The sequence below is a fragment of the Diorhabda carinulata genome, chromosome 4 (genome assembly GCF_026250575.1).
Source record: "Diorhabda carinulata isolate Delta chromosome 4, icDioCari1.1, whole genome shotgun sequence".
Lineage (NCBI taxonomy): Eukaryota > Metazoa > Arthropoda > Insecta > Coleoptera > Chrysomelidae > Diorhabda > Diorhabda carinulata.
In genome coordinates this window covers 9,764,487-9,777,669 of record NC_079463.1, presented here as the reverse complement: position 1 = coordinate 9,777,669, position 13,183 = coordinate 9,764,487, and the positions used below count along the sequence as shown (strand labels likewise).

The following is a 13,183-nucleotide window of genomic DNA, read 5'->3' as shown; positions in this document are numbered from 1 at the left end:
TGAGAGTATTATGTTAGTATGTATGCGTCGTAAATTAAATTTCATAAAACCAATATTTATAGGGTTTAAGGGAAGAAGTTAATTGTTTAAATACAAAAATACACGATTTGGAAACACAAAATCAAGCGTTAGCCTCTATGTTAGTCCACCAACTACGTAGCGATAGTCCAGAAACCGCGGACTTGGAAGCTCTCTCCAAACAATGCTTCTTAGATCAATCAAGACAATGCTTCTTTGAAGACAGAAAACAAAGAATCAGTAGCGATAGCTCCGTTGAAGGTACTTCGCCGATGTCCCTTATGCCAAACAGTTTCAACGTCAAACATTGTAATTCTTTTAATTCAGAAGTTTTAGAAGAAAGTCCTACTGATAATTGTGATAAGGATTCAACGACTAATAACGATAAAAGGTTGTCTGCCGATACAGCTAATATTTTTGGTGAGTTTTATATTTTACACTTTGACTTCCCGTATTTCTTAACTTTGTCGATGTTTTTTTAGTTTCTTAAGAAAAAATCCTTTTTCTTATACGTTTGAATTCAATTTATTGTCGACGCTTAAGGCGTTTGAGTCATTATTTCATCATGTCCTCTTGAGAATAGTTTCCATAAAGCAAAAACCTTTCACCACATCAACAGATTTGTTCATTTTTGTTGGTAATGAATCTTTTCAGATACCCGATTCTCATTAGAAGATAAAAAACGTCATCAAATCCTCACTAAACTCTGGACCGAACTTAAGGGTACCGAAGTAACACCGAAACGACTTTTAGAAGCCCTAAGTGCAGTAGATTCAGCTTTGTGGGTACCGCCGAAACGACCCGTTTCCCTTAATCTACATCTACCGATATTACAATCTACAAAATATCGAAGATCTAGACCCATCCTAGCCCAATCGACATCGAAAAGTGAAGAAGAAACAACAGGAAACGAATCCCCTGAAAGTGGGAATCGAGATGAAGGTTATTCTACTATGTCTTCTGATGTCCAAGCTGATGTGACAAGAGGTTCCGGAGACGCGACATTACCGAGAAGAGGATTAGAAGATTTGAAAGAAGCTAGTGACGAAACCGACGTATCCGATAACAGATTATTAGTTAGCGATAACAAAGATCCCGATATACTCTACATTCCGTTGAATTTGCTGAATCTCAATCAGAGGTGAATTATTGACGGTATTTTTGAAGTTTGAGAATTATTTATATTATTTTTTTCAGGAATAGTTACCCGCCTAGTAAAGACATGCTGCCATTTCAACATATAATGCGGAGTTTTTCAGATTCACACTTGTGTATTAAAATAACCACCGCACCAACTCCTTGTTATTCGTTCAGTTCGCCCATTTCTAGTAGTCCTTCTATTTTTTTAGTTGATATAACAGAAAAGTCGATGAATCCGTTGAGAAGGACTAGAGGAACCAGTACTTTATGGGGTGAGTTTGAAAAATTATCGTTTTGTAGCTTATTGAACGCAGTCTTAGATGATTTCGCCAATAAAATTGTTTATTTTTTATGTAAAAAGCAAGCACAAGAGAGTAAACCGTATAGAAATGCTTGTGGATATTGATCTTGAACTTCTGTAGGTTGTAGTGTTCGTAAAAGACGTGCCTTGCTAGCTTTCAATTCTCTAAAAAAAAGGAATGACCTTTCTTCCTTGTTTTAAGCTGTCCAAGTTTCTGATCAATTCTGGATCGCCTTAAGTCGAATTGCTCTCTTCTATATTGAGTCGAACATTCTCAGAATATGCCGAACTCCAAATTTGCGAGCAATACTCCAAAGTTTAACGAATCGGGGACTTGTAGAAGATTAGTTGCGGAGTGTACAACTTTCTGGTCTTAAGTCTTAAAGAGGATTCCAAGTTTTTGTGAGACTGCTATAGCTTATTCGGCAACGTTACTATGCCAGGATAATTTGCTCTCAACAAGCGAATTTGCAGTAAAATAGTTCATGTCCAGACAATCCTTAACCTTCTTTGAAAAAAAAAACAGCCTGTATCTTTACTGTATTGAACTCAATCAAATTGCTTCCGCTTCATTTCAAAATGAGTTCAGAATCTATATTGATGATGGTGATCTGTTGCTGCCTACGGATTTGTATGTTAACCGAGCTTATTGGGGCGGTTGAGTAGGTAGTAGATGTACAGGATAAAAAGAGTCGATGATAAGATTCATCCTGGAGGATACCAGCGTTGACTTCAAACCTCTTTAAGGTGTGTCCATCGATAGTGACCTGGACGGATCGGTCTTTGAGGAAGCTACTAATACAGTCGATAAATGATAATAACAAACCGTACGATTTTAATTTATTTAGAAAACTGGCATGCCAAAACATGTTAAAAACCTTCGACATATCCCCATATTGATGGTCGTTGATGTTAGGAGACTCTAGATTTGATGGGACTAAGACAATCGGACGATAGTTGTTAGGAACCGTCTTTTTTACTTTTGGTATGAACAAGTTACCAATCTGCAGGGAAAGAGGTTGCATAACAGACTATCTCGCGAATTAAGAGTTCAATTTGAAGCAAACGTGCAACTCAACAAGTCTACTTTCTCTTTTGCGGTTACTGCGATTGACCCATCTTCTTCTGTTAACGGTGGAATTTTTGACTTATATAAGACTTGGTTGACCGTTTTTGTTACAGACCACAAGGACCTTGATCCATTTGTGCAAATGAAAAATATGTTTTCCACTTTTTCATTATATCATTCCTAGTAAACATCTTGCAGGTATTTCTCGAAACAACAAAGTTTGCTATCGAACCCTGGAAGATTCTCTGCAAAGCCTTTGAGGAAGTAAGGAAAAAGGCTTTCATACCTGCCAAGATTACTTCCGAAATCTCGCTTGCACACACTGAGGGGCCATTACAATTGCAGCAAACATCATTCCAAACAAATTCCACGTGGTCTGTAATTTGATACTCCGAGTGATACATGTACATATTTTGTTAGAAACAGATCTAGGAGGCTAGGAAAGTCACCATCTCGATCGAGAGCTCTGGTTGGGTCAGTCTGTTACTTTTGGCAAAATCTTCAGCTTTCCGCTCCTCATCGTCAGTTATGTTGGAAAAATCCAACCAGCCGACGTTATCAACATTAAAGTCACCAGCGATGATAACAATATCTGCATTTAGTAGTTCTTTGAGTCATTGTTTCATACTACATAACATTGAATTCTGAAGGATTCCAGATTCTCTTTCTACTCGAGATATCTCGATCTTAACAAAGACGGCGAATCGTGAAGCGGGCGTGTAAGTCCTATCCAGGATATACAAGGTGAACCTTGGATGTTGTCGAGTTCACTTTAGTACTTGTTAGAGCCAGAATATGAGATTTCTCCGACTGCAGATGTAAGTGTAGAGCGTTTATATTCGTATATTGCAGAAAACTACTTTGAAGACATTTTTGCCTGATAGATCTCTAACCGGAGATCCGAACGGGAGGCTAATTTAATTCAGAAATATCAAATGTAACATATGGTCAGTTCTCTTATATGTAAAAGCTTATTTGGGACACATAATGCGTGGTAACCGGTTTAATATACTCCAGTTGATTATGATGGGTAAATTTGAAGGTCGTAGAGGAATTGGAAGGAAACAAGCCTCTTAGTTGAAGAATATTAGAGAATGGACTGGGATAAGAGAAGCAGGACAATTATTTAGGCTAGCTCAAGGTAGAGAGAGTTTTGCCATGCTGATAGCCAACGTCAAGGGAACTTGATACGGCACGCTAAGAAGAAGAAGCATTGGTATCCCACCGGGTGATGAGAATGGACTATATCTACCACATTTATTATTTTGTAGTTTTTAAAAACGCAACCTTAAATGATTCTATGATCAAAATCGTAATTAATTTTTGTTTTTAGCAGGCAATTCGAACAACTTGGAGATCTGTGCCGAAGAAAATAAATCACCGTTGTCTTGGTCAAGCGGAGCGGAGGATCGTTTGGAATGTACCGCTTGGGATGCGGAATACATTCAACATTGGTTAAAACTGGACGAAACTCGTTCTACATTACAACAACACCATCGAGATATGCTAGAACTAGAATACGATCGCGCAGAATTAGAAGATTGGAGTTTGAGTTTATCCAACGACGATTTAAGGGAACAATGGAAGAAGAGCGACGTAACTACTCCCGGACAGATTTCCGTATCAACTTTACCCAGTATACAAGAAAATAACGCTTTGGAATTGGAAGAAGATTCGAATGAATGTCTTTGGAACAATTCCAGGTAAAAACTTACGTAGACTTTGACATTGTTTTTGTTACTCTATCTTTAACTATTTCAGTTACATGATGGATAAAGAAGGTAGGGAATTGATGACACTTCTAATGGACGGTCCTAACGGCGAGAAACATTGGCCTTACGCTATTTCTAACGGGATACCGCAACAACAAATTTCCCCAGATAATAGTTGGTCCAGCGGAGCTTCCGATTGTTGTAATTCCCACGAACCTGAAACTTGTTCTAAAAGATCATCAGTAGCTAGCAGTGATACGGGGGAATTACCTAATATAGGAACTGATTTTACCAGGGATTTTTATAGGTGAAACAAACAAAATATATATTATAAAATCGATATATTAATATTATGTCGATCGTAATTTTTGTAGATTGGTGAAATTCGAAAGTACTAAAAGCCTCGCATCGACGTCGTCACGAAGCTTAGGAGGAGCTTTAAGTGAAAACGGGGATAATCGTGAAGCTACTTTACAAAACGTTCTGACTTTCATTGCGGAACAACAAAAATACGTCCATTACAGAGAACCTACTACAAGACCTTGTTCTGTTAACGAAACGACGAAAGAGTTTAACGTCGAAGCCCCTCTACGACATGAAGATATTGATAACAGTGTGACTAAAAGCGAATCTAAATCTAGTGATAACGAGAATTACGTCACATTAAAACAACTTTGCGAGGAATACTGTTTAAAGGAAAAGGAAAAAGAAGAAAATGGTAAGAACTTGTTATAGAATTTTAAAGAATGATTATTATGTATCACTATTTTTCAATTTTATTTTTAGTAAAAGATAATAAAAAAGTAATCGAAGAAAACTTGAAACACGCTAACGAAGTATGTCTAGTGACTCCCATAGATCAGGAAAGTGAAAACTGTTCCAATATAAGCGTACACCCTGTAGACATTTGCAGTAGTGAAATAACCACCGCCACAGATTACCAAAGTAGCGTATTAAAAGACAAAGAAAAAAGTGATAGTTTGATTAGTGATTTAACGAAATCTAGTGATACGACTTTTAGTGATATTTCTACAAACAATTGTGAATCTTTGACTTCCAGTGTTAGTACTCCGGATACGATCGTTTCGAAAATACCGAGAAGAAGAAGAACTGTTTCTAAAATACCAGTTAGTCCTGCGAAAGTGATAACTGTGAATAATAATAAGAATAAAGAAAAGGATACGAAAATACCAAAGAGTAAAATACCACATAAGAGCAATAAACCAAAACAAAAGGTAATGTAACGTTCTAATTGATCATTTGTCTACAAAACTTTCCTTTAATCCAAATACCATAATGATTGCGTCATTGTGGTCATTTGGACGTTTACATATAAGTGAAAATAATGTTTTAGAAACCGATTCACGTCCAACAACAAAACAATTCACCTCAACACATCGTCACATCGGAAAAACTACCTCAAAGCGCGTCCGGTGTATTGAGTCATATAATCGAAGGTCCTCCTCATCGGGCGGTAAGTTTTCACGAAAGAGCCACCTCGAAAGATGTCATCGACGAATTAAACAGGATGATCAAGAGCGGTGATGAGACGGTGGCTAATCAAGATGGGAGTGAAGGAACTAATAGCAAATTGGATCAAGCTTGCCGACCGACTGGTTGGATTCATGTTGAAAAGGATATCGACTTGGCCGATCCTAAGGTAATTGTGGGGGAGGGCAAGCATTATTTTGAAATATCCATTGTCAATTCTATGAGCAATCATAGAAATACCTTATTATGTCACTTTAGTATATTTTCGTTTCAATTAGAAACCTCTAGTAATAATGTAAGACTCTCATATTAATTGATTTAAAACTGGAATAGGAATATACGGGCCCAAAACCAAACACTCTAAAAGCTCAACAACACACAACAACTATTTTTTAAGCAAAAATATTTGCTATTGGAAATTGTATCCGGTTCAATCTAGAAAGGAATTATCGCAAACAGGAGATCGAATATCATAAAATCCAAACCGATTTAGAAATTTAGAAATCCCGTAATGGATTCCTGGACGCATGGGTGTGAATTGAAACAGACTCGCTAAAGCGGTGGCAGACTAACCCTTCATGAGACCTGAATACTTCTGTGGTATCAGTTACAGAACAATAGAAAAAGCCCCAGAAAATAAGGTAGCTAGGAGTAAAACCAATTATTGGGACAATCTACAGAGGTTGAGACAGGCAAATACTCTTCTACCAAAGAATAGTAAGAACAATCTACTAATACAGACACCTGAAGATGTTAGACTTAGCAGATAATGCGACGTACAGATTCTGTTGCGCAGAAGAAGAAACCTCCACATTCCCTCGAAGTATGAGACACTATGGAAATCCCAAATGCTACAACTGGTAGCGTATGGAATAAAAGACGAAAGTATCTGGCAGCTACAGACATTACACTTTCTGAACTAAAAAGAGTTGGATTGATAGATCTACTGTAAACACTGAGGATCACCAGTGCCACAACAAGATTCTTTGGGTTACAATGTATATGACATCCCAATATCTATATACATACTTACGAATTTATCAGTCAAAGATATGGGGAATGATGCAGCTACAGCTGGGATTCTATGTGATCTAATTGTTTCAACGATGTATATTAGATTCGTAGGACCTCACGCATGTAACGTAAGTCCGTTTAATAACATACCAACCCGAGCTTCGCATAATAAAATTCCTATTTTGAGCTTCACTCTTCTTCATCTTCATTACTTTGAATTTTTGCAATCTAAAACTTTATACTGAATACACTACCACTATACCAAAACTCACAATATCGGAGACTGAAGGTTCTTGGGTTAAATTCAAATTAAAAAAGTAATCGAACCTTTGACAGTATAATTAAAAACTACTACACACACAATTGATCGTCAAAGTCAAAATAAAGAATCAAAACCATTTCCTTGAAATGAATATTCAAACGATAAGTCCATTGTTGTTGTCTTGTGTTTGACCAAGTACGAGGTGGGTAGCTCCAACAAAGATAAACTGTCTCTTAAGGCGATAATTTGGTTATCGAAACGAACGTCAAACAGTGTTGTTGCAGTGGTAGTGTAAACAGTGTTTTTCATTGTGATTACCAATGGCTCCAAAAATTCCAACTTATTTACGACTAAAACTTTGATTGAAATTGGCATTGTTGTTCTTTATCCAATTTCAAACCTTATCTCACTAATACTATTTTGAAATGAACGCGCGATAAATTTAGTATCGTCAAAGTGGCTGCACTGGATGTTAGACTGGTCCATTACAAAGCGTAGATAACAGCCGGGACCGCTTAGGTTAGGTTAGGTTAACCTTGCTTTTAGAGTACTTATAACCATAATATAATGTAAAATTCGCGAAAATTTATCGAAAATTCCAAGACTTAAGTAAATGAAAAGCCGAAAAATGGTGGCAAACCTTCTCCCAGAACAAGTTTTACCAATGAGAACGTCAGTGCGGTAAAGAAAGACCGACGCAGTACTATAAGCGATATGACTACTTACAGCGTAGGTAGTATCGATCAAAAAATTTATGTAAGGCTCGGTTACGACAAAATTTCAGCCAGACTTCTGATTTCTGAGCAGGGAAGTTTCCACGCGTCTTCTGTAAAGAAAGAAAGACGAAGATGCGTCACTTACTTAGAGTTTTTGGACATAAAAGGAGTAATTGCTGTTAATTTTCTCAGTCAACAACGAACGGTGAACGCACTGTATCGTAGTAATCTCTTAAAAAACATGGTGAATCCTGTTTACAGAACAAAACGATGAACGAATTTGATTGGAAAACACCGAAACGCCTTCCTTATAGTCCGGATTTGTCGCCATGCGACTATTATTTATTTGATTCATCGAAAGAGGCACTTGGTGAACTGCTATTTGAAAACAATGTGGAGGTAAAATCCTTCGTCGAGTGGTTACGTAACAAGTCGACAGATTTTTACGACAATGGCATCCGAAAGCTTTGGAATAGATGGCGAAAGTGTATAGAGTGCGACAGATACTATCTACAAAAAAATATGTCAGCTCTATAACTTAATAGTAAAATATTTTATAGTGAAATTCCTGTCTATATTTGAACCATCCTCGTATTTGCCTTTTTATCTAGCTCAATTTTAGTGGTTGTAACAATGGATGAAATTTTGACAAGTTGTACTTTTAGAATTTTTTCGACTTTTTTTAATCACTCTACACATAGAAAATTGAAATTATGTGCGTTTTTAGGCTAGAGCTAATTTACTAGACGTAATGATGGCTTCAGTATCGAGCGATTCTTCTCCGACGTCTTCGTGCGGAGGTAGCGTAGCTAGTGATTCGACGGAAGATCCTCCGGATTACGGACATTTACATAAAATTCATAAATATCATCGACAGAAAAAAGGTATTGCATCTAGGTGTTTATTTTTTACTGCTATTTAATATAAGCTGTTACAAGTTACCTCTTTATCACATTTAAATACGTATAACATCACTCAATACGTCGTGTGAATAACTGAGAAAAACACATTTTTTGCAAAAATCATTTCTCTAACTTCTCGATGCCGTGCTTGTAGAAGGATTTGCCTTTTGCTTCAAAACAGTCTTCAGTTTCAGCACTTGCTTCTTCATTTGAGATGAATTTCTTACCGGCAAGCATTTTTTTTGAGATCAGCGAAAATCCAGTAGTCACTGAGGGCCAGATCTGGATTATACGCTGGAAGAGGAAGCAATTCGAAATGTAATTCTTTGAATTTAAATATCGTTATCATCGACTTGTGAATCGGTGCATTGTCTTGGTAAAACAGTAGTTTTTTCTTTGATATATGAGGCCGTTTTTCCTTGATATTTACATTTTATCGATCCAACAACTCTATGTAGTATTCGTTGTTGATTGTCACTCCCTTTTGGAGATAGTCGATGGAAAATATTCGAAATACTGAAGCCATAACTGACTGGTGTGCTTTTGGACGCTTCGGACCTGGTTTACTGGCTGCAGTTCACTCAGATGATGATGGTTTTGATTCTGGAGTAAAGTGATGGAGGATCCATGTTCCATCCATTGTTTACATATGAACACAAAAAATCTGATTTATCACATGTAAACATGGCCAAATACTGCTCTGAATCATCAACATGTTATTGTTTTTGATCGTTTGTGAGTAAAGGCGACACCAACTTTGAAAAAAGCTTTCTCATGGTCAAATGATATCTTTACGGTCTCAGCTATCTCACGCAATTCCAATTTACGATTATATATAACCAATTTGTTGGACTTTTTTGATGTTTTCTGGAGTAACCACCTCAATTGGACGACCAGAACGTTCACCATCATCGGTGTCTGTACAATTGAGCAAATCAATTACAAATGGTTCTTTTCGATAGAGCAGAGTCCGGATAACACTTTTGAATCCATTGCTAAGCTTTTCCAGAATTTTTTTTCATCAAGAAGCAATGATAAATTAACACAAAAAATTTTTTTGAAAATAACAAAAGTAGCTTCACTTAAATCGTTGTCACTTATTTATCACTAATCGAAAAGTCATGAAATTTTACACCCAGACTTTTGAAATTTGGTACTTCATAAACGTCATATGGATTTGACAATAAAGTGCCATCTGTGTGTCAGTCACACGACTTATTGAGTGATGTATTATTTGTTATTATCAAAGGTATTGACCATTACATTTTACTGATAAATATTTTCACCCTAAATCCTGTCTTCCATAAACTGATGTTAGTTTTTATTTGTATAAATTATGCATTCTTATGGTTTTATTTTGCATATAATAAATCATTTTACTTATACACCTCTGCCAGTTTAAGTCTGGGGTGAACAAATGGTTTTGTCAAAGTCTCCTTGATAGTAACAAAATCCCTTAATGTCTTGAAATCTGTATGCAATTACATTTAATAATGGATGACCCTAAATTGACGCAAGCTTTGAATTAAACAGTATAATTAGTCTTTTGATTGTAATTTTTTTATTGAATCATAAAATACATAGTTATTTATGGAATAATACATCGAAAAAATGGCTTTCCATATACAAAAATATTCGTTTAACGAAATTTCCCATGATCATTTTGCATAAATGTAGTTAAGTTTTTATGAATCTCCTCTTTTAATGCACGCGTGGTTTTGGGCTTGTTGACATAAACCCCATGAAGATAAAGATTTAGGTGTTTCAATACTACCGAAAAGAGAGAGTACACGACTACTAAATGCAGTAATTGAAGTAATCATTGGGTGTATGGAATATTGTATCGTCTTGTTGAAATCACATCAAGTTAATCCAATTTTGGGAAAAAAGAACTGTGTTATAATGTCGCTATATCGAGCAGTCTAATTTTCAAAAAAGTGTGCTTTTAGCCCAAAATTTACACCAAAAAGTGTCACGTTGTGGATGCGTTTGTTTTTCGGCAAATACATGTGGGTTCTCAGGACCCCACAAGCAGTAATTTTGGCGATCAACAAACCCATCTAAGTTAAAATATGCTTCATCGTTTACGACGATTTTGCTCAAAACATCAGCATCAATTTGTTGATGCTCGATAATCCATTCAAGAAACTTTCTTCGCTGTTGAGGTCACTTGTTGTGTTAATTGATTTTTTTAAGCATGGATTTGCAGATCTTTAGTAAGAGCTTGTCCACGACGCCGACTGGAGATTCCTGGATTGTCTCACACACTGCTTCGATATTGACATTTAAACTACTTCTTTTTGGACGATTAGTGGGCTTGGCATCTCCAGTTGATGAAGTTCCAACACTATTCCGACCATATTTTCTATGAAATTTTCGAAATGCGGTCGCCAAGCTTCCATTATTTTTGAAATTTTACTCAATAACATATTGTTCTATGGTGTAACGCTCCATTTTGACCAACCCTAAACGATCAGTTTTATTCTAAGTTCTGAACATTTTACTGCATAAATGGCGTTAATTTTGGGACATCCTTTATATCAATAGTATTTGATACAGCTTATATTATTAGTATAATATCAAGATTTTCATTAACAATTTTTTTTTATTAATTCAGAGCGTTACTTTAGTGTTTTAAATCAATTTAAGTACAGAACGTGTTTTGTGAATTATGCCGCCAATAATGTTAAATGAACGGACTACACCCAATTTTTATTGGGTGTATAAATTAAATTTGCCACGTTAATCTATTTCATTTGAATCATACGATGAAATTGTTTTATTAAATGATATTGCAGATTTTATAATGAAATTAAACTGTATAGAATACCCAAATTAAAAATGGAAACTAATAACAATTCAAATAAATCGATATTGTAAAAACAAAAATCCCGAACAACCCACCCACCCGTACAAATTTAACATTCAATATTGACGGAATTAAAGCGGGTATTTTTCCATTCTGTACGGATTATGTAACTTCTTAGCATGTGAAAATTCCCAATACCCATTTCTAAGCGTTTTGGAAAAAAAATCAAATCGAATCGCATCGATTATTTCAAAAATAAGCAATTTGACACGTTTTCAAATTATTCTACAATTTTTTTTTATTCCGTGATCTCGAATGCAATCATCAGCTACCAATTTTTCTGAGCCCCATACGAGGTTTGTTGATAAAGTGTTTGACTCAAGAGTGAAGTAAAAAAATTATGGCATATTCACTTACTGTTCTATATAAAAATTGATTCTTTTAGTTTTTTTTTCTTCAACTAACTGCACGTTTAAATATAATTTTTTTTAATATTGTCAATAAAACACGGCAATCCCGAACATTTTACTGAAGTACGTTCTATCACTATATAATATCGTTTATTCTGAATGGTCAATATTTTAATTTTTTTATATATTTTCGGTTCTAAAAATAGTATCACAGTTTTATTTTCACTATAATCTTTTATATTCTAAATACATTTCACTTGTCACGTATACAGTGTGTACAGAAACTTATTGACAACATTTTGGGAGCAAATAAAAGAGATCAAAATATTATTATAATAATGGATCAACAATCCTAATGGGGATTTTTTACTACCGCGATCCAATGGTATCATATTGAATGTTATAGATTTTGTTTCTTTTCCCCATACATGCCCCAATCACTTAACTCGGTGGGTTTTGATTTTTTTACAACATCTTCTCTGCTGAGCCCGGCAGTTAATTCTCGGCTCGTTCATATTCTATATTCCCCTTCACTAATTGTTCTGATTATCTTCCTTTTTGTTCTTCTCAATATTTCTCCTTTATAGTGTCGTTGCTTCAGATGAGTACATCATTAATGGTCTAATAAAGCGGAATTAAGTGGAAATATGGCAAAATTAAACATCAAAGTGTACTAACTCCAATATATTCCAAGCATTCGAACACTTATGTATTCATCTTCTGGTAAAAAAAATTAGTATAGAATTGTGATGTTTTAAAATTGGTTCTTTCTTTTAAAGAAGATTGAATTCATGGGTCCACTATTTAATAATCATTTTCTAGAGTTTAGACGATAATACATTCTAACTTCACTTTGATTACTTTTAATCTCTTTCAAAATATTGATATCAAGTTCCTAGACACCTTATATATCATTCTATTACACTTTATGAGTTTGTTTACTGATTTATGCCTGCATTCTTCATAAAATATGCCAAATATAACATTTTGACGCTATAAATTATTTTTATCAATGGATGTAAATTAAAACATTAATGTACAATGTGTCTTCACGGTTTGTTTTATTTAAAAACGTGTTGTAAGCATATCTAAAAATTTAGCAACGTAGATAAATTTTCAGAAAGATCCTCAGTGTGACTATTAATAAACTAAACACGTTTATCGAACTTTATAAATAGTGACAAAATGTATATTAGATTCATTCATTTTTCATTACTTTTTTTAAACAAGTTTTTTTGACTTTAATTATTTGAAAACTTATAAAGTCATCGAATTATTTTGGGTACAGGATTGGGTAAAGTTGAATAATTTAACGGCTTCGATTGATGTGAATACACAG

At 35.1% G+C, this 13,183-nt stretch overlaps 1 protein-coding gene across 8 annotated transcripts in view; it reads left to right on the top strand.

Annotated features, from left to right (window-relative positions):
* LOC130892214 (uncharacterized) overlaps positions 1-13,183 on the top strand; it is a 222,824-nt gene that overhangs the window by 200,393 nt on the left and 9,248 nt on the right. For 5 of the 8 annotated variants that reach the window (XM_057797451.1, XM_057797450.1, XM_057797453.1 and 2 more), the window contains 9 exons: positions 63-438; positions 673-1,159; positions 1,216-1,430; positions 3,862-4,231; positions 4,290-4,547; positions 4,615-4,958; positions 5,027-5,475; positions 5,595-5,900; positions 8,451-8,607. In XM_057797451.1, the coding sequence (XP_057653434.1) occupies positions 63-438; positions 673-1,159; positions 1,216-1,430; positions 3,862-4,231; positions 4,290-4,547; positions 4,615-4,958; positions 5,027-5,475; positions 5,595-5,900; positions 8,451-8,607 (2,962 nt within the window). The remainder of the gene's footprint in view (positions 1-62; positions 439-672; positions 1,160-1,215; positions 1,431-3,861; positions 4,232-4,289; positions 4,548-4,614; positions 4,959-5,026; positions 5,476-5,594; positions 5,901-8,450; positions 8,608-13,183) is intronic. The other 3 variants (XM_057797452.1, XM_057797455.1, XM_057797457.1) reach the window with 1 other exon arrangement.